Source organism: Mangifera indica, chromosome 8, assembly GCF_011075055.1.
Source record: "Mangifera indica cultivar Alphonso chromosome 8, CATAS_Mindica_2.1, whole genome shotgun sequence".
Taxonomy (NCBI): Eukaryota; Viridiplantae; Streptophyta; class Magnoliopsida; order Sapindales; family Anacardiaceae; genus Mangifera; species Mangifera indica.
The window spans coordinates 9,111,559-9,132,310 of record NC_058144.1 but is presented as its reverse complement, the minus strand read 5'-3'; the positions used below and the strand labels follow the sequence as shown (position 1 = coordinate 9,132,310).

At 33.3% G+C, this 20,752-nt stretch overlaps 3 protein-coding genes across 4 annotated transcripts; 2 read left to right on the top strand and 1 right to left on the bottom strand.

Moving 5' to 3' along the window:
- Window positions 1–784: 784 nt before the first annotated feature.
- Window positions 785–5,622, top strand: LOC123222902 (probable inactive leucine-rich repeat receptor-like protein kinase At3g03770). Of its 2 annotated transcripts, none has more exons than XM_044645923.1 (8): window positions 785–1,275; window positions 1,386–2,772; window positions 2,964–3,097; window positions 3,216–3,459; window positions 4,015–4,226; window positions 4,320–4,345; window positions 4,781–4,892; window positions 5,172–5,622. In XM_044645923.1, the coding sequence occupies exons 2-8, from the start codon at window positions 1,428–1,430 to the stop codon at window positions 5,394–5,396; spliced, it is 2,298 nt and encodes a 765-aa protein (XP_044501858.1). In that variant the 5' UTR covers window positions 785–1,275; window positions 1,386–1,427; the 3' UTR covers window positions 5,397–5,622. The 2 variants fall into 2 exon arrangements, with proteins under 2 accessions (XP_044501858.1, XP_044501856.1); XM_044645921.1 differs by having other exon boundaries at window positions 1,378–2,772.
- A 3,360-nt stretch (window positions 5,623–8,982) lies between these two features.
- On the top strand, window positions 8,983–16,895 carry LOC123223738. The gene is made up of 9 exons (XM_044647078.1): window positions 8,983–9,273; window positions 9,869–10,661; window positions 11,110–12,323; window positions 12,831–13,128; window positions 13,238–13,462; window positions 15,159–15,332; window positions 15,757–15,951; window positions 16,048–16,161; window positions 16,396–16,895. The coding sequence occupies exons 2-9, from the start codon at window positions 9,951–9,953 to the stop codon at window positions 16,729–16,731; spliced, it is 3,267 nt and encodes a 1,088-aa protein (XP_044503013.1). The 5' UTR covers window positions 8,983–9,273; window positions 9,869–9,950; the 3' UTR covers window positions 16,732–16,895.
- A 366-nt stretch (window positions 16,896–17,261) lies between these two features.
- LOC123223740 (probable adenylate kinase 7, mitochondrial) lies at window positions 17,262–19,461 on the bottom strand. The gene is made up of 4 exons (XM_044647079.1): window positions 19,026–19,461; window positions 18,291–18,431; window positions 17,931–18,125; window positions 17,262–17,644 (listed from the first exon to the last, which is right to left on the bottom strand). Exons 1-4 carry the CDS (start codon window positions 19,356–19,358, stop codon window positions 17,492–17,494), a joined length of 822 nt encoding a protein of 273 aa, XP_044503014.1. The 5' UTR covers window positions 19,359–19,461; the 3' UTR covers window positions 17,262–17,491.
- Window positions 19,462–20,752: the final 1,291 nt, after the last annotated feature.

Below are 20,752 nucleotides of genomic sequence, written 5' to 3'. Positions count from 1 at the left end.
GATCAAGGCAGTGAATTGACATATATACCCTTGAAATCATTTGTAGGCTTTGGATTAGTAACTCATTTACTTACACCTGATTATATGACTTTAATTTGTGGTCTCTTGGGATTTTCATTTTGATGAGTTAATCAAAATCTTTTTGTCCCTATAATGAATAAAATTATTGTATTTATTTTAAATATATAAATAAATATATATTTAATATATATTATAATATAATTAAATAATTTTAAATTAAAAATAAAATAATAATTAATCACATAATAATATATAAATATATATTTATTTATCAGATATAATAATTATAAATTCAATCATTATATTTTAAATTTATTTATCTAATTAATAAAGATAGATTCCGATTATCCCAAAAAAGAAATTAACCTACTATTCCTCTGTAATGGTAATGAATTACATCAATTTTAATAATGTAATATTATAATTATACTACCAGGTAGATATTTGACAACACAATGATGACTTTACTTCATTAATGCCTATTAAAAAAAAAAAAAAAAAGGGCACTCTCTCTAATAATGTAATAAAAATTGGACTATTGGAAAGGGTAATTTAGTAATTACAAACCAATAGAGCCATGCCTTTTTTGTCACATCAAACCAATGTTTATCCATCCATCCAAACAAAAAGCGGGAAATGAAACCCGTGTGATGGCAATTCTGCAATTAGAAACACAATCCTAGGACAAAATATTAATTGTACAAATTATACAAAAAATAAAAAATAAAAAAACAAGTTGCTCACAGGGACATCTTCCATGCTTGACTTTCTCTGAATTCTGATACACAAAACAGAACCAGCATTTGTTTGCCTTGTCCTCCTCTCTACCCCTCATTAATGTCAATCACATTTACATTCATAGCAGTTAATGCGTTAACAGTTTTTCTGCTTCGTTGCATCTACAATCCTCTTTTTAACTCCGTAATGTTGACCGCTCCCTTATTATCACTCTCACAATCACATTAGCTTCCATACAATGACACTTAACTAGACTTGACCTAGCTTTGTTTCCCATTTTGTTTCCCGGTTGTTTTTATTTGTCACTTTGATAGAGTGTGTCTCGGTGACAGTCCTTGGATCATCAGCTTTGTTTGCTTGTTCTTCGTGTTGTTCTTAAAGTTGGTTAAATAAGGATTTTTGATAGTGGCATTTTCATTAGTTTTTATTTGTTTCGGCTTCCAAGGCAGGATTTTGAGTCGTGAGTTCACTTGCTGGGTTTCTCCTTGTTGATAATTGTTTTTAATATTTTTCCAGGTAAACTCACTTGTGGAGCTCTCTTTTGCTTATTCTAGATATATATCTCTGTTGGTTCTGTTTTTGTTTGTTGAGACTTTGTTGGTCCTGCTTTATTTCTAGGGTTTCAGGGCATGCTTGTGAAAGACTTTATAGCTTCCTGAAGTTTTTCAATGGGATACTTCTACTTGTTTCGGCTAGTGTTTTTTTCATGGGTTCTCTTCATTCGGAGCACCCATCAATTGCAAACCTCTCAGACTCAAGTTTTGCTTCAGCTAAGAAAACAGTTAGAGTACCCTTCACCACTAGAAATTTGGGAAAATTATAATGGAGACCTTTGTAGTGTGATTTCAACTGCACACATGAGCATTTCTTGTCAAGATAATTCTGTCACTGAGCTTAAAATTATGGGAGATAAGCTAGTAAAGGTTGCTGAGTTTAGTGGATATGCAATGCCCGATCAAACTTTGTCTGAAAGTTTCTCCATTGATTCACTTGTTACTACATTGACAAGGTTAACAAGTCTAAGGGTTCTCACCTTGGTGTCTTTGGGGATTTGGGGACCACTTCCTGATAAGATTCATAGGCTATCTTCACTTGAAGTGTTGGATTTGAGCTCAAATTTTTTGTTTGGTTCTATCCCATCGGGGATTTCTAGATTGGTTAAGTTGCAAACTTTGACACTGGATGGGAACTATTTTAACGATACTCTTCCTGATTGGTGGGATTCCTTGTCAAACCTCACTACGTTGAGCTTAAAGAGTAATCAATTGAAGGGTCAGTTTCCTTCTTCAATTTGTAGATTGACTACACTAACTGATATTGCCATGTCTCACAATCAGCTTTCTGGCAAATTGCTTGATATGAGTGGCTTAACTAGCCTACATGTGCTGGATTTAAGAGAAAACAGGTTGCATTCTGGACTGCCTATAATGCCAAAAGGGTTAGTTACAGCTCTCTTAAGTAAGAACTCATTCTCTGGTGAGATTCCCCGGCCGTTTGGTGAATTGGGCCACCTTCAACACCTTGATTTATCTTTCAATAATCTGAGTGGAACACCCCCTTCTGTTTTGTTCTCTTTGGCAAGCCTCAGTTATTTGCATTTAGCATCTAATATGCTGAGTGGATCACTTCCAAACCATCTAAGTTGTGGCAGCAAATTGGGCTTTGTTGATATTTCTAATAACAAGTTAGTGGGTCGACTTCCTCCTTGCTTGGACAGTGATTCAGACAAGACGGTGGTTAAATTTGGGGGGAATTGCTTGTCAGTTGATGACCAAAATCAGCATCAAGAGTCTTATTGTAAAGAGGCCAATGCACGGAAGCAATCCCCAGGAGGAGAAATAGGTTTATTGGTTGCTATCATCAGTGGAGTTGTACTTATTGTGGCGCTTGCAGTAATCGGGGTACTTATTTTCTATAGAAGATACTGCAAAACAGTGAAATTCGAACAGTATACAAGGCCAAAAGCTGGGTATTCACCAGCTGGCGTTTCCTCTGAGGTCCTTGCAAATGCCAGTAAGTGGTACATTGGCCTGATTATTTTGCTATAGTTCTAGTTGTTTCAATAAAATATATTTTAAATATCTCTCAAAGAAATTTTCATGTTTGAAAGGCTACCGATATACTACTTCAAGAGCATGTAAATGATTGATTGTAGAGCTTACAAAACCTTTTAGTGCTTATCTTTTGCTTTCTACTCTGTTCAGGGTTAATTTCTCAAGCGGTGAAGCTTGGGACTCAAGGTGCCCCGGTGTGTAGATCATTTCCGTTGGAAGAGTTAAAGGAAGCTACAAATAACTTTGATTCATCATGTTTTTTGGGTGAAGGCTCTAGAGGAAAGGTACTCAAAGAAACTAAACTAAAGTCTTTTTCCCCTTTGTAAACAGAACTTTTGTGGTTTGTCAACTAGTTTTATTGTCAAATACGTCTTGAATTCTTTTACTTCTTTCCGTTTTCAGCTTTACAAAGGAAGATTAGAGAATGGAACCTACGTTGCCGTCAGGTCTTTAGCTTTTTTGAAGAAATATTCAATTCAAAACCTTAAAGTTAGGCTGGATTTTCTTTCAAAGCTTCACCATCCACATTTAGTACGACTGTTGGGTCACTGCATTGAGGGTAGTGGACCAGATAATTCCAATGCCAGCAAAGTCTTTCTTGTTTATGAATATGTGCCTTATGGGAACTACAAAACCCATCTATCAGGTTAGTCAAAGGTTATGATATGTGTACAATTATATTTTTATAGTTTTATTTTTTCTGATAGAAAAGAAAAAATCCTGTTAAACAATTCACACAACAATAATTTTGATGGTTTATGCCTCTTGTGTTTTTGAAGGTCGCAGACAGTCATATTTTCTACTTTATAAAATTTACATGTGTAAAGACCATATAGAGGATTGTGATTACTGGGAACTAGAAAATATAATGATTAATTTAGCTGAATTAAGCAGGTAGTTCTTTGAGCAGAGATCTGTCTGCCTTCACGTTTTGATACCACAGGATACCCTTACATCTCCAAAGAGAGAAGAGAATAAAAAAATAGCAAATGCTCGTAAACAAGTTCACGGATTATATGGTTTGATCCAACTTGCAACTTTAGATTTTAACTTTGAGTTAGGGACTTGTAAAGACTGACTTAAGTAAAACACGTGGAAGGATATATGCATATTTATTATTAGTTTGTGGCCTTTAATTCTGAACTCTTTAGTTTTGCTGTGATCCCTGTGTCAAAGGCTCTAATATGGAAAATTTATGCAGATAATTGTCCAGAGAAGGTTCTTAATTGGTCAGATAGATTGTCAGTTCTGATTGGTGTTGCCAAGGCTGTACATTTTCTGCATACTGGTGTTATTCCTGGTTCTTTTAACAACCGATTAAGAACAAATAATATATTGCTTGATGAGCACGGGATAGCAAAGCTGAGTGACTATGGAATGTCTATCATCATGGAAGAAAATGAAAGACTTGAGGTATATTTCCTGGCTATATATATGAACTTGTTGACCTGGCCATAATATCTTAGTTTCAAGTTGTTGACACTTTTTTTTTTTTGTGTTCTGTAGGCAAAGGGAATTAGCTCGAAATCATGGTACATATTCTTATTTACTCAACATTTCATGTTAGAGATGTTCCTGCTAAGAGGCAACCCAGCTACTATTTATTATTTTTTTATTTCAAATAGACTAGGAAGCTTGCTTTCGAAAAATATTTGGAATCAGACTTATATTGTATTGAAGGACAATATCTTGAAACTATGATGCATGACAATGAAATTGGGTTGCATCCTTGGGCCGCATATATGATGAAAATTTCAATCCACAATGGGCTCCTCTTCTAAAATTGGCCTAAATTGACACACACTGAACAAACATGTCGAGTAATATGTTAAAGTTGGGTCAAAGAAGTGAAACCTTGCTGCATCAACATTAGTTTTCAAATTCTCTGCATCTTTTAGATCCTTTCTGTGATTCATGCAGCAATATTTATTCATATAATGCTTAACTGCATTTAATCCTTATTGCAGCCAAATGACCAAAGTAGAGGATGATGTTTACAACTTTGGATTTATATTGCTCGAATCACTTGTTGGCCCTATTGTGAATGGAAAAGGAGAAGCATTTCTGCTAAATGAGATGGTATGCTCAAGCCTATGTTTAGAAGGAATTTCATTCCATGGAACATTGTTATCACATTATTTAATAGGATTTTGTTGGCTCTTGCTTATGCTCAAGAGCTCTAAATCTATGCCTCATTCATCATTTGGTTATTCTTCAGTCCATAGCTGCATTTCACCACCCCCAGTAAAGAAAATTTCCCTTCTCGATGACGTTATATCTTGCTTATATCATATGTAAAGCATCATTGCATATATAACTAGAGAAGATATGTTTACAAGATTTTTTCACAATGTACAGGCATCATTTGGCAGTCAGGATGGTCGAAAACGAATCGTGGATCCGGCTGTGTTAACCACATGCTCCCAAGAGTCATTATCTATCGTGGTTTCAATCACAAACAAATGCATATCCTCTGAACCATCGTCGCGTCCTTCTTTTGAGGATGTCCTCTGGAATTTACAATACGCAGCTCAAGTCCAGGCATCAGCCGATACTGAACAGAAATCAGATTCTACATCATAGACATAGTCTTGATAAAAGACTCCTAACCACTTTAGGCTATATTTTGTTTACTTCTCCCCATCTGTGTATAGTTAGTAAATGTCAGCGCTTTGATTGTTTCTCACAGTAGATGCCCAAATATTTTTTTAGATAAGATTTATTATTGCTGCGTTATCCTTTTCGAACAGCAACTGTAGTAGCTGCCACAAGGCATCCAGAAATGACAGAAGATCCTCAAATTTGCATAGTTCACTATCAAGATATAGAAAATAAATAAAAATGAAGTCAGCCCTTCAGGTGAATATATAACATTATTGAGAATCTTGACGAGGAAGAAAGATGTTGTCAAACGTAGGAGTCCATCCACCATAGCAGAAGATATTATACATTGAACTGAAACTGCCTAACTATTATTCTTGTTGTGGTGTGTTGGTTATGGAATAAAAAGATCACTGTTATCTATTCATATTTCAAGAATATTAAATAGATATATTGATTACGTGTCATCATGTAATTAGATATTATTTTATTTTTAATTAAGAATAATTTAATTCTATTTAATTACATGATTATATATTATTTATATACTTATTTTATGCCTAGTTAGTGTATATGTATTATTCGCGTTCTTATATTATTTTATATTAAACACATTCAAAATAATTTTTGAACAAAAACGTATTAAACATATATATATTCTTTTTACATTAAACGTGAATTATACGTCGTATTTTGTGTTTCCCCTTTTTTTAAATTTTCGGCTAAACTTAAAGTACAAAATTGTTTTTCTATTTTCAATTATTCCTAAAAATGTCATTGTCATTTAAAAAAAAAAAAACCAACAACATTTCTTTTTTAATTTTTAACTTTAATTTTACATTTTTCTTCTTTGTGGCCTATAAAAATATTCACCCTAATCTGAAGTCTAAAATCTAAGCTGATTAATTTATTTGTTTTTTTAATTAACTGATAAGTTATTTATTATATAAAATTTTTTGATTATATATTATGTTATATTATGTTTAATAGTTAATTAAATATTTTATATTTAAATTATTATATTAATTTTTAATAAGAGCTTTATAAAAAATATTAAAATTATTATAATATTACCATAATTTTTAAAATATATTATTAATAATATATTATATTAAACTTGTATATATATGTTTTATATTTTCTTCATATGCAAATTTTAATAACTTGTTTTGTATACATATTTTATTATTATTTATTATATTATATTTATATAATTTATAGAATTTATATATTTATTTATTAAAATTTTATATATTTAAAATATATGCACATAATTTATTAAAAAAAAATCTATTCACTCATATTTGTTCAGAAATATCAAGTAGTCCTCCAAATTCTGAAATTGAAACTTGGAAGGTAAGACAAGGGAATAAGCAGAAGAGCTGTCAATTCCAACCTGAAAAACACAAAAAAAAAAAAACTACCAAATAAATCTTGAAAAATTATGGAACGATGTCATCCCAGACCACCCCGTACTCTTCAGCAACCGATCGGACGGCTCACATAGGTTAGCTTTCATCATTATAACAAGGACATTTTAACCCTTATCAACCAATTTTTTTGCTTCGGGATTAAGCACATTTTTGCTGCAACAAGTGATTATGATGGCCCATCAACTTGGGCAATTTTATATTAATTAATTGGCTTAGAATTGTAAAAGTAACGTGATTATTTATTATTTTGGTGGGCCATTTTAGACCAATCAACGGCCCGTGAAAATTCAAGCCCAGGAGAGATTCTCTTCTTATAGAGCATGACGTCAGCTAAACTGTAGCAGGCTTTCTTTTTCGACTGTGAGTTAAAAAAAAGTACGGTGTCGTCGCTCTCGACAACCACGTCAGAAAAAGACGCGCCAACGACACAAGCTCAAGCGCATTTAACTGATACAACTCAGCCACTCTATGTAGACAAAAGGAAGATGCCTAATTATTAAACATTTTTAAAAACTCATATCCAAAAGCATAAATAAAATGAAGGAAAATTAATTAAATTATCCAAAAATTAGAGGGGAAAACAAAATTGCCCTATTTTTGTATTTTAAACAAAAATACCCTATTTTACTGTTAAGGAAAAAATACCTTTCATTTAAATTCGAAAAAAACGACAAAATTGTAAACTCTAATACATGAAAACGCAAACTCTCATGTGTTGACTTAGCATACTTTCTCATACGATTTTCTCAAACAAATTTGATAACATTTCCGATGATAAAAATTAATAAAAAGATTAGTAAAATAATCCTTATCATGTTTTTATATATTTGAGTGAAAAAAATTGTGTATTGGATACGGTATTTTGTTGTTTATAATTAGAGGTTTTATTAAAAGAATTGATAAAATTGATTGGTTTGTTATTAATTTTGATTTATTTTGTTAAGACTTTTATGTTAGATTAGTTTTGGAGTATATTAATTTAATTTTAATTTCTCTAAAATTATTTCATCGAATTGATGAAATCGATCGAAATTATTTTAATTTTCCTAAAATGAATTTGATTAACATAAAAATTTAAATATACATTTTTAATATATAATCAAATCTAGAGATTAAATAATTTTAAATTAAAATAAAAATAATTTATTATTTATATATTTAATTATATATTAAAATATAAATATATATTATATGATAACCAAAATTATGAATAAAATAATGATAAATACAGTCAGGCAAAATGGAATTATATTTAGAGGAACGGGCATGACTGACTGTCTCAATTTGATTGACTGTGTACCACACACTCTTAGCTAGAGCGTATTTTATTATAGATTTTAGGCCGATGGACCATTCTCAGACTGAATTTTGGTAAAGTGATAAATATATATTTATGGTTGATAAAAAAAATTTAAAATATTTACCTAAATTTTAGTTTATTAAGATATATTTATAAATTTTTTATTAAGATTAAAGGGATAAAATTATTATTTTATTAATAATATTAAAATAATTAAAATTATATCGTATTTTTCTTTTTGATTTATAAAATTAACAGTTTTTCTCTATAACTAAGTTTTAAAAAATTTATTGTTTTCTTAAAATATCAAACTTGAAACTCAGTCACTTCCTCCAATGAATAGTCTTTTTACGATAGATAAAGACATCATTTTTTAATGGACGATCTTTTGACGACGAACATTATATTTAGACAAGGTTTTATTGTCAAGATCTAAACGAAAAGTATCATCCAAAGACAACACTTTGTCGTCTGATTTAGATGACAAACGTCATCTAACAAAGTTTGGAGTCTTTGCCCATGGGTGGTAACCGATAGTCAAAGATGTGAAAAAAATACTTAAGAATTTTGAAAAGAAGAAAGTCATTTTTTAAAGTTAAACTCTAGAGATGAAATATTAATTTTTAAAATAAAAAAAAATAAAATTATATATATTTTAATAATTTTATTAAATAATAATTTTATTTTTATATTTAATAATAATTTTAATAAAAATTCATAAAAATTTAAAGATAGATGGTTTGATCACCTATTATAAATTTACTCTTGAAGTTGATTTAAAATTTGAACAGAAACGGCACCCAGAATTTGGCACAACATCATTGTCAGAAGACTGAACTAAAAGCAAACTACAATGGAGAAACGGCACCGTTTCTCTTATACGATTAATCTGTTTGGTAGATTAATTAATTTTTTTTATAAATCTTCTCTCGATGTCAACCGTAGCATTTTTGTAAGAAAATATTATGCGAATTTTTTATATTTTTATGAGACATTCCCGGTTCTGGTTTTACTTAGTCACCATCTCATCTCACTCTCTCAGCCTCAAACAAAGCTCAAGTACTTTAAATCCAGAACACATTTCTTCTTGTACATTTCTCAGATTTTTGAGCTACTAATTTGACAGGTTCATGCATTTCTTTAATATTTCATTTACATTTTTCTTTTTGTCTGAAGTGAAGAAATTCACGGGTTATGTTTCTATGTAGTTAACTTTGTTAATTTTAATGCCGCATTGTAATGAATCTGTTGTTTATTTTGCTATTATAAGCGTCAAGAGTGGACGGTTTTGATTACATCATGTTTACTGTTGTGTGGATCTGAGTAACCGAGAAGTTTTTTCATCACTGTTCTTCTGAGTTTTACAACAAGTTAAAATATACTTTTAAGTACTTTTCATTACTGTTTTCTTAGTTTGATCTCATTTACACTTTGTACTTTGCTTTATATGAGCTTAAAGATACGTAATTTCTTTATATTTATCAAGTTTCAGCCCTTTTGATAACTTTTCTTTATTTCTTGGTAAATTGTTGCTTTAGAATTATTAATGATGTGTACGTTTACTGCCTTTTTCCTGCTTTTAAGCGTGGCTTAGTTTGAAATATTTAATAACTACAATGTTACCTTAATATGTTTGTGGGAAACAAAGTTTGAGTTTTCGTATTCTTCAAATCCTAAATTCCGCTTAATTACATGGTTCTGCATTTTTGTTGGATATATAGGAACTTAGAGCTTGTGCTTGAAGTTATTTAAGGACATTGAGACAGGGTTGACACTCTGTGGAATAGCTGTGTTCATGCAACAATGGTTCTTGGTCTAAATGCAAAGAACAAGAAAGATGCAGTGATTCATGTTGATTATTTAATCCATATTCAGGAGATTAAGCCATGGCCACCATCACAATCGCTAAGATCAGTTCGGTCTGTCCTGATTCAGTGGGAAAATGGTGATCGAAATTCTGGGTCAACTAAAACGGTTGTACCTTCACTGGGATCTGTTATTGGAGAGGGAAGAATTGAATTCAATGAGTCTTTTAGGTTACCTGTGACCATGTTGAGGGAAATGACTGTCAAAAACAAGGATGTTGCTACATTCCAGAAGAATTGTTTAGAGTTTAACTTGTATGAGCCTCGAAGGGAAAAAACTCAGTTGTTGGCGACTGCTATCATAGATTTGGCAGATCATGGCATTGTCAAAGGGACATTAAGTATGAATGTCCCAATGAGCAGCAAGAGGAGCTATAAAAACACAGCTCAACCAGTTTTGTTCATTAAAATCCAGAGAGTTGATAAAGCCACTGATTGTACAGGCTCCTCCTTGAAGGATGGCTTGTCAAAAGAGGCTTCATTGGATCAGAATGGTCGTGAATCTGTTTCAGCATTGACAAATGAAGAGTACGCTGAGGAAGCTGAGGTTGCTGCTTTCACAGATGATGATGTGTCCTCGCACTCATCTCTGATTGTTTCCTCTTCTGCTGCCAAGTCAAATATTGGTTTACCTCCTCAAAATGAAAAGGTCATTGCTTGCTTTTGATTATCATCTTTAATATTGTTCATTTTTGTTCTGTTCCAACAGGAAAATTTGATCAGCATGAACTTTTTGTACTGCCATTAAATTGTTCTCATTTTTTCCTGCCAGCTGTAGGAAACTTGTTTTCTCTTGCTTGATACCAACGTCAAAACCTATGAGACTAAGAGACTCTCAATTGAACACTTATTTGATGAACCACATAACAAATGCTAGATCAGTAATGACATTAAGCGCAAAAAAAAAAAGATATCAGGCATATATATATATATATTTTTTGGCAATTTAATTTTCTTCTTGGTGGGACCATCAATAGTAGTGAAATTTCCTTATGTTGATTTCCCATGTGCATGGCCTTATGCTAAGTCTTAAGAAAAACCGATATTGTTTTTAAAATTGAAGATATTAGTAACTCTATGATTGACTCTAATTGCAGAATGGATTAGTCATATTGTCAGACAGTAGAGGAGTTAAAAAGGAGCATGGCCTAGTTTCAAAGTTACAGCAGGAAAAATTAGAAATAAAGGAACAGATCCCATCACATGAAAATAAGACGGCCAGATCATCTCGCTCATCATCAATAGATTTATCTTTTGAACTAGAGAGCCTAGTAAATGGTAAGGCTTTGGCGTTTGACTCTCCTAACTCTAATCCAGTGATCTCAAATAATGCGGTAGCCCACAATGTTACTTCTTCACCGTCCTTCACTAATAGACATGCTAAGGAGAATACCAGCATGAGATCTACTGACAATGAAGATTTGCCTCAGGAGGTTCCGACAGAGTTTCCTAATGGAATATCTGCTATGAATGGTGATGCTGAACAAAACGGTCAGGGAATTACATCTAATCATTTTTCAGTTGACAATATAGACTCTAAAAAAGTTGAGGATTCTCAAGTGAACAGAGTGGATCATGGTGAAAGTTGTAAATTTGAACGAGGGTCCATGGAGGGGGCTGCAAATTCAGATGATGATTGCAATAGCTTTACGGAGGACAAAGAGAGGAAGGAAAAAGACAACAACGGGTTGGAAAGAGAAAAATCTGAACAGAAAAGACATTCCTCAGAAAATAAAGCACTAAATTATTATTCAAGAGATGCAACCAGTAACCAAATTTCGTTGCAAAATGATTCACCTTCTTCAAGCAGGGAAAATTTTGGAATGAAGGGCAATATCTCAAAAAGTGACAGACTAAAACATGTGAAGTCTGTTAGATCATCACCAGACATAGCAAGAGGCAATGGGTCGGTTAGTAACAATCATAAAAAAGAAGTGACGGAATATGTTTTTCTGAGAGATTCCCAGAATATTGCAGGAAGCTTTAGGAGTAGTGAAAGAAAAGATGCTAAAATTTATCCTAAGGATGCCAGAAGTGCTATTCTGGAGAGCAAAATCCAGCAGTTGGAGCTCAAGATTAAAACACTTGAGGCAGAGCTGCGAGAAGCTGCTGCTGTAGAAGTTTCTCTTTACTCAGTAGTTGCTGAGCATGGAAGTTCCATAAGTAAGGTCCATGCTCCTGCTTGGCGTCTTTCAAGGCTCTATCTTCATGCTTGCAAAGAAAATTCCCAATCAAGGAGAGCTAGTGCAGCAAGAAGTTCCATTTCAGGATTACTTTTGGTTGCAAAAGCTTGTGGAAATGATGTTCCCAGGTACTCAAAATCACGTTATGCATTTTCATTTAGCCTTCGTTGCTCGTTCATATCATTATTCTAAAGTGATCATCTTTGAACTCAGTCACATTTGATGTTGAAATTTCCCTCAAAAGTTTTTGGTTCTTCTCATGGTGTACTGGAAGACAAAAATGATATCTTCTGTCTTTTGACTTGGTAAACAAGGCATTGACTGTACGAACACAAAGATAGCCTTTTTGTAGCAGCTTGATGCCTGTCATGCAAAAATTTTTAAAATCCTGCTCAAAATTGCTTCCCAATGACCTCTGACAATATTTAACTTTTCTTCTTAAGCAGCCTTTTAACTGATGAAATATCAATTTGAATTATGCAACTCAGTGGGTGAGATTTTCAACTATAGGACCAAACATTCATCTTGCTGCATCCTTCTGCAATTCAGAAAAGCATATAATGTCCGTTTATTGTTTAAAAGAATGTCTAAAACTGTTGTAAGCTCATTTGTTATACCTGGTACTCTTATTACAGGTTGACATTTTGGTTGTCAAATTCTGTTGTGCTGAGAGTAATTATAAGCCAAGCCACTGGGGACCTAGAGCAACCGCTTTCTGCACATCAATCCATGGAAAGGAATGGTGGACGAAAGGGAAACAACAAGATATTATTTCCACTAAAATGGAAGGAATCTTCTGCAGGCAAAAAGGGAAACAAAAATGTTGTGTGTGGAAGTTTTAGTGACTGGGAAGACCCAAATACATTTTTATCTGCGCTGCAAAAGGTTGAAGCCTGGATCTTCTCCCGAATTGTAGAATCTATATGGTGGCAGGTTATAACAGAACTGTTTTGCTCATTTGTTGTGCTTTTCAGTGCATGATATCAAATCCCAGCTTAAAAAATGGATTTCATGAACTTATTTTATTTCCTGCTTTGTCCAGATTCTGACTCCACACATGCAGTCTGCTGCTGCAAAGGCAGTTGATAGAGGTTCTGGCTCTGTCTCAAGGAAAAACCATGGAAGGTCATGTAATTTGGGTGATCAAGACCAAGGAAACTTTTCACTGGACCATTGGAAGAGGGCTTTCAAGGATGCCAGTGAAAGACTTTGTCCTGTTCGAGCTGGAGGGCACGAATGTGGCTGCCTTCACTTTTTGGTGAAATTGGTAAATTCAGAATAACCATATTATTTCCCCTCTTTTGATAAGAATATAAAGGACGTTTTACTGTTACCTTTATTCCTCTCTTTGAGGTGGTAGGGTGTTAGCTGTATAGAATCTCGATCATATAACCTCTAATTGGTGACTTTTTTTTGTGATAATGTTGTTTAATGTGTGGGCATGCATGCTAACATTGTATGGTTAGGTAATCTTCGACTTCAAGAGCTTACATGTGAAGCTTGAGGTCATCTTATAAAATCTCATTTACACTAGAGTTACTCTTCAGAATTTATACTTTCTTTTCTGGATTCTGTAATTGTTATTCGATCGATATTTCATACCATAAAGTCTTACGTAGCAGTAGAATTTGTTTAAAATAATTATGGTAAAAATTAAACCCATACATTCGGTGAATATTGTTACTGTTGTTTGCTTATTATGTAGTTGGCCTTGGCTATATTTAATATCTGAAGTTGATTGATCTGACAAAGATATTGTCTGAGCTTGCTTGGGATCTCAATGGCCATATTTCTATTATAATGAAACCCTTTTTCAATCTTTTCCTTATAGAGAGAAGAATATGTGTGTATCACTTTTGATTAAAGGTCCTAATTGCCAATAATTGCTTAGGTGTTTGCTGCACGTGTAGGAACATGTTTGTTTTAATTGGTCGACTGATTTTGACAATGCTTCAACTGCCAAGGTTATCTGGTTGTGTTTTCAACTGAGGATTGTCAATAATGATTCTAGATAGTAAAGCTAAGAAAAAAATGATGTAACTTATTTTGCTCATCCTGCATCTGGCTTTGACTGTTTTGCATCTGAGGTTAATTGATCGAACAATCAAACCAAATGACCTTATTTGAGATCCGAAAGGCCTATATTTCTGATACAAATCTTATGAGAATCACACCTCAAAAATTAGCTATTGAGATAGTAGAACATGAGGTTACACTAGTTGCTCATACTTTTCAATGTGAGATCCAAGTTTCATACCTTACACTTGGATTCTCACATATCACCACACTCCGTATGTTAGGATTCCACATGCAACGTATGAAATTTGGATCCTACATTGAAAAGTATGGACAACTAGTGTGGGGTTTATATGATCTTGAGCTCTCCCATCGTAATAACTAGTTTTTGAAATGTGATTTTCCTAAGGTTTGTATCATTTGGTATCAGAGTCATCATCATGTCTCCCAACTGTAATCGTGCAACGCGGGTGGTGACGCTGGTATTGCAGTGTTTACCCGAGGCTAACAGGGAGCTAGCGTACAACCAACCCACGTGGACGCCAAAATTACAAAGCGTAGTGGTATGTTAGGATCCTAAGTACAAAATATGAGATTTGGATCCCACATGGAAAAGTATAGACAACTAGTGTGAGGTTTATATGACCTTGAGCTCTTTCATCTCAATAGCTAGCTTTTGAGATATGGTTCTCCTAAGGTTCGTATCAGTTCCTACTATAAGTGAACTCATTTTTATCTCTATTGAGAAAAGAACATCTTTTCTGTGTCACTCTGAAATGAGATTCCTTGATGCCACGAATTAATGGACTTCTGCTTTCAAATTGATTTGCTTCTTTTGACAATATTTCTGGTGCTTGGTAATTGCCGAGTTAATCTGATTCTTTCTTTAGCCAAGGATTTTAAATATCAAGAATTTGACATTGGAATGCATTCTTTTGTGTCTTTAGATAATGGAACAATGTGTGGCTAGATTAGATGTAGCTATGTTCAATGCCATTCTTCGTGAATCTGATGATGATATCCCAACTGATCCTGTCTCTGACCCCATTAGTGATCCCAAGGTGCTCCCGATTCCAGCTGGTAAATCAAGTTTCGGGGCTGGTGCCCAACTCAAAAATGCAGTAAGTTATACAAACTTTAATTATCTGGCCAAATTTAATGCCAGATCATGTGTGATCATCGTAGTCCATAATTTTCTTAATTGTTCAACAAATTATTTCATTGTTACCACCTCTCGGTGACATTCTCTACAAGTAATAAATGGTAATAATGATATGGGTTTTGAGTTGTTCCTCAATATTTTTAATATTTAAAAATGTGTTTTATATCAGTATGTTATTTTTTTTCTCAAAATTTACACTAGTATTTTAGAATTGCTTCTAAAATTTGTTTTTGAAAGAAGATATTTTAACGCTTTTTTTTCTTAAAGAAGTCCTTTCATAAAATTCTTGTATCTCTTTCTTTTAAAAATTTTTTCATTTCACTTCTAACCTAGTTTAAAAAAAAAAAAAAAGCATTGAAAATAGTCTCTGCATTTCGTGTTAGATTGGCAATTGGTCTAGATGGCTCAGTGATCTATTTGGTTTGGATGACGATGAGTTAGTGAACAATAAGAATGTAGATGATGAGGTTGATGAGAGACATGATTCATCTTTCAAGTCTTTCCACCTCCTTAATGCCTTGAGTGATCTGATGATGCTTCCAAAGGACATGCTCTTGAGTAGAAGTGTCAGGAAAGAGGTAAATTCAACCATCGACTCTTTTATTCTCTGGTGTGCATAACAGATCTTTGAAATCCTTATTCACCATGTCAGGTTTTTCTTTTTATTTGTGAAGGTATGCCCCATTTTTGGTGTGCCATTAATCAAGAGAGTGGTTGACAATTTCGTCCCAGACGAGTTTTGCCCTGACCCCATTCCAAAGGTTGTTCTTGAAGCCCTGGAGAATGAGGTTTGCCCTTTTATACAATCCTAAAATATTTTGTCCTCTGCATTGTTATCTTTTTAGTATAATTGATGAAGTAGATCAAACCATGCAATTTATTAAATTAAAAATTCATGATGCATGTTTGATGTTTTTGCTTGGGCAAACAATTTTAGTGGACACAAATTTATAATTTTTGGTTATAAACATATAGCTTTTGTGAAGATTGGAACTGAGTCTTCTTGCTTTTACTTGATTCAGGATTCCCTTGAAACTGGGGAGGAATCTGTCACAAACTTCCCATGTACAGCAGCTCCTCCACTCTATGTACTACCGTCAGTGGATTCTGTTTTGAGCGTTATTGGAGAGTTAGGAAACCAATCTCAGCTGAGAAGAAGTGGATCCTCAGTACTTAGAAAATCATATACTAGCAATGAAGAACTTGATGAACTGAATTCTCCGTTGGCTTCAATTTTCATTGATGTTTCCCTATCTTCACCAGTTTTGTCAAGACCCGTCTGGATATCCAAGGGCAATAACAATCAAATTTCTGTCAGATATGAACTGCTTCGAGACATCTGGATGAACTGCGAGTAAATACATATAAAACAATGTTGTATACGTATTTTGTTGTCAAATTTTGGTTCCTTCGTCGTTCTATGAGAATTTTCAAGAGAAATTTACCATTGATAATAGAATGTGGTGTGTAGAATTATAAAATATTTACCACTTCTGTCAAAGCACAATTCAGTGGTGTCAAATGCTGTAGCTTTTTTATATAAATTTTTTTAAATATTATATCAATGCCAAGAACCACCAATGGCAGTTACTGGTGTAGGCATGAGGCAGGCTGAAACCCCGTTGAGACATGTTGGCCTGCTTGGCATAAATCAAGTAAGAGAGCAAGAATTTATATCTCTCTAAATATATTGAGATTTAACTCTTTGCTTGTTTAATATAATAGTTGTAAAATCAATATTAGACCCAATGTTTACTTACTTAGTGTGATACATTCAAACTCGATAAAATTGAAAAGGTAATTCTTAATTAGACGCAATCGATATGATAAGAAAAGTAAGTATTGAGAGAATGGTAGACCAAGAAAAGGAAAATAAGATCACGTAGTATATTGTGGAAACAAAGTATTTCTTTTTCATCTCTCAATCAAAATTTATATTACACGCTGAGCATCCTGGATTGCATAAACGTAAGGAAAAACACAAGACAAAATTCAGATCCAAACAGGCAAATTCAAACAGAATTTCAACTTACTATATGACTCACGGTTGTACATATTTACCATTAGGCCGGAATAAGAGAAAGAATGATCTCTTCTACATCACGATAGAACTCCAAATTATGCACTCAGCTTTGGCGAAGTACTAACAGCATTCATATGCTGAAGGTGTAATGCAGCCAACAAGCCTTGCCAGGTTTCTCCAGGTGCATCTGCCACTTGAAAGTCAACAAGTTTCTTCTGTTTCCTGTAGTAATCTTCCAATAATTTGCCCTGAATTATAAGTTATTCGCAATTAATGAAAATTTTAGTTTAAGACATAATCTACTGAAACACCTTACAGCTTCAGAAGAAAATATGCTATATTACATTGACATATTCAGCATGATATTAGACAGACAATCCTCACATTAAGAACTTCTAAAATAGGATTAAAAAACCATGACAAATACCTGTTTTCAAGCTAATACGATCCCTAAAACCACGAAAAGTACCTTGTATAACCAATATATGGATTGTGAAGAAATCACCACTCTCATCCAACATAAGTATAGATTACCTGCTCAGCATAGATACGGAATTTTTCATTCCAGGCGGTGGCAGCATTATCCGTGGAGAACCTGGAACTCCTCATGCTAAGAAATTCCCAACGAGAAGAAAAAGCTTCACAGTCTAGATTCTTTTCAACCAACTGCTCTTCATTGCACTTAAAATTCACAACTAGATCGATATCTACAATTTGATCAAGAATCTCCTGAAAAGAGATCAGTTTTCAAGAGCATATAAGTCAGTCAGAACCCATCAATAGCTGACTTTTTAACAATATTGAAACCAAAAAATAGATAATGCATACCTGCAGGGCTCACACAAACATGACAAAGAAAACACAAAAGCTGTAGTAATAAAAGTTAAGACTTACTGCTTGAATCCTTGTGCGAGGAATTCCATCTAGAATGAACCCATTTTCTCCTCTATAGTATCCCTCTTCCAGCCTCTTTGACAACAATGCAAAAATTACATCCTCCGGAACAAGCTTTCCTTCATTGACAGCATTTGCAATCTAAAGTTGGGAAGGAAAAGGAACTAAACATTAGTGTCTCTTATTGGAAAACATGTTAAAATAATTAATGAACATCATCTAACAATGCATAGATATTAAGTCATTTGGCTGACAGAAAATCCACCAAGCTGGCTGTCTAAAAAGTAGTGAAGCTGTAGTCAGGGGCCTCAAACAAACCACAAAATCGAAACCATATATAGAGTAAGTAGTATCATTTCACCAGAATCTTCATTTTCTTCCCCCCATGTTCTGGTACGGGGGGCTTGTATATGTTCCTTCACCAGATCATCTATACTTTTATCATTTTTTTATTATTATAAATTTCATTAACCTACTCTTCCCCGAGTTTTATCAAAAATCCAAGCAAAACAGAAATTAGCATAAAAATCCACTAAAACACTCAACACCATCCTAAACTTTCTAAAATTTATCAAAAAGCTACTGATTATTTTCAAAACTGGCTGCTCTCATCTGCAATTGAAGTGCTTGCAAAATTTTATAACCAACAAATATGTAATACAGGAAAAGAGAAACACATTAAAATTCGAAGAAAAATTAAATTAAAAATAACTAGGGAAAAATAAAAGTAAATACCTGTTTGTAGAGAGAAGAGCGAGGGTTAAGCTCTTGTCGAACGAGACTTCCCATAGAAATGCGAGGAACTTCAAGAAGCTTCGACAGACTCTCAGCGTAGACGTGTTTCTTTACACCGGGGTCTCCAATAAGCACCCACTGGACTCCCCTCCTCGGCGGAGACCCAGCCGTGCCAACTCTAGGCTTTGGCCAGCTATTTTCCCCATCAAACTCATATTCCTCGTCGTCGTAGTCGTACTGGAGCTGAGCCGCAGCCGCCGATCCGTAGGCGCGGGTCCTCCAGGGTCGGCGGAGCAGCGAAGCGCCGGCTCTCAGTCTGGCAAGTCCAGCCATAGCGGCGCAAGATATTTTTTTAGTATTTCAGAGACTAACAAAGTGAGAAATTTAAAGCGCCCACAAATCCGGGTTACAAGTGGAGGGTTTAGGAAACAGTGGAAATGAGACTGGCAACGCTCTGAATTTACATAGGTGCCATTGCCTTTTAAGCCACGTGTTAGGTGATCACTGGTTCGGTGTCAGCTAGGCGCGTGTTCGATGAAGTCCAGCCGACGTGGAGGTTTGATGGTTAACATGTCGACGCGTGGAGATTATGGCACGTGTGTGCATGTATTCGGGAGGTGTGCAATTAAAAAGCTCAAAGAAGGAAACAAACGCCATCCACCATTGCCTACCCAAATTTTAATGTAGAGAAAAATATTTTCTTAGAAATTTAAAATTTAAAATATTTATATAAATTAATTTTTGATAAAAGTTGTAGCCAGGTCCTACTTGATAAATACGAAAATAAGAAGAAAATGAAACATAAATTATACAAATATAATATAGTGAATAATAAAAAATATATTTATAAAAAATTATCTTTAAAATTTATATACGAGAAAAATATAAAATGTATATATACGAGTTTAATATGATATATCATTAATAATACGTTTTTAAAAATACAATAATATTATAGTAATTTTAGTACCTTTCAAAAATCTCTTATTAAAAATCAATATAACAATTTAAATTTAAAGTATTTAATTAATTATTAATATAACATAACATATAATCAAAATTTTTTATACAATAAGTAATGTATTAATCAATTAGAAAAATAAATAAATTAATCAGTTTGAATTTTAGACTTTAGATCAAAGTGAACTTTGTATAAGTCACAGAGGAGGAAAACGCAAAATTAGGACTGAAAATTAAGAAAAAAATGTTGTTAGGGTTTTTTTAAATGACATTGGTATTTTCGTAAATAATTGAAAATAGAATTCAAAATATAACAAACATAAGATATGGTGTATAATTCACTTTTAATACTGAAAGAGTATAAAATACACATTTAATATGTTTTGGGTTTAAAAATTTTTTTAAACGTGTTTAATACGCGAATAATATAGGAATGTGAATAATTCGCATATTTACTAACTAAGGTTAGGGTAAAGGGTAACATTATCATTTTAACAATAATATTAAAAAATGCATATAATTCATTATATTCCCCCTTTCCCCTTTCCCCTATTAGGTTTTAAAAATTAATAATTTTATTATTGTCTAAAGTTTTCTAACTTCAAAAAATTATATTTTTTTCTCCAAACTTAGGGTTTTCATCTGTTTTTGAAACTCTACAAATTTGTATTTGTCTTTACATTAAAACTTGGTGAGAAATAGTCCTTTGTCCAAAAACAAAAGTGGGTTTGGAGCTACCTTTGACCCATGATAAGTCTCCTTATCAC

Coding starts and splice junctions, on each gene's coding strand:
- LOC123222902 (XM_044645923.1), top strand. CDS start 1,428: ATGGGATACTTCTACTTGTTTCGGCTAGTGTTTTTTTCATGGGTTCTC. Junction 4,227..4,319: donor AAGAAAATGAAAGACTTGAG/GTATATTTCCTG, acceptor TGTGTTCTGTAG/GCAAAGGGAATTAGCTCGAA. Junction 4,893..5,171: donor CATTTCTGCTAAATGAGATG/GTATGCTCAAGC, acceptor CACAATGTACAG/GCATCATTTGGCAGTCAGGA.
- LOC123223738 (XM_044647078.1), top strand. CDS start 9,951: ATGGTTCTTGGTCTAAATGCAAAGAACAAGAAAGATGCAGTGATTCAT. Junction 15,333..15,756: donor GTGCCCAACTCAAAAATGCA/GTAAGTTATACA, acceptor ATTTCGTGTTAG/ATTGGCAATTGGTCTAGATG. Junction 16,162..16,395: donor TTGAAGCCCTGGAGAATGAG/GTTTGCCCTTTT, acceptor TACTTGATTCAG/GATTCCCTTGAAACTGGGGA.
- LOC123223740 (XM_044647079.1), bottom strand. CDS start 19,358: ATGGCTGGACTTGCCAGACTGAGAGCCGGCGCTTCGCTGCTCCGCCGA. Junction 18,126..18,290: donor CTCGCACAAGGATTCAAGCA/GTAAGTCTTAAC, acceptor ATCTCTTTTCAG/GAGATTCTTGATCAAATTGT. Junction 17,645..17,930: donor TCCGTATCTATGCTGAGCAG/GTAATCTATACT, acceptor CTTATAATTCAG/GGCAAATTATTGGAAGATTA.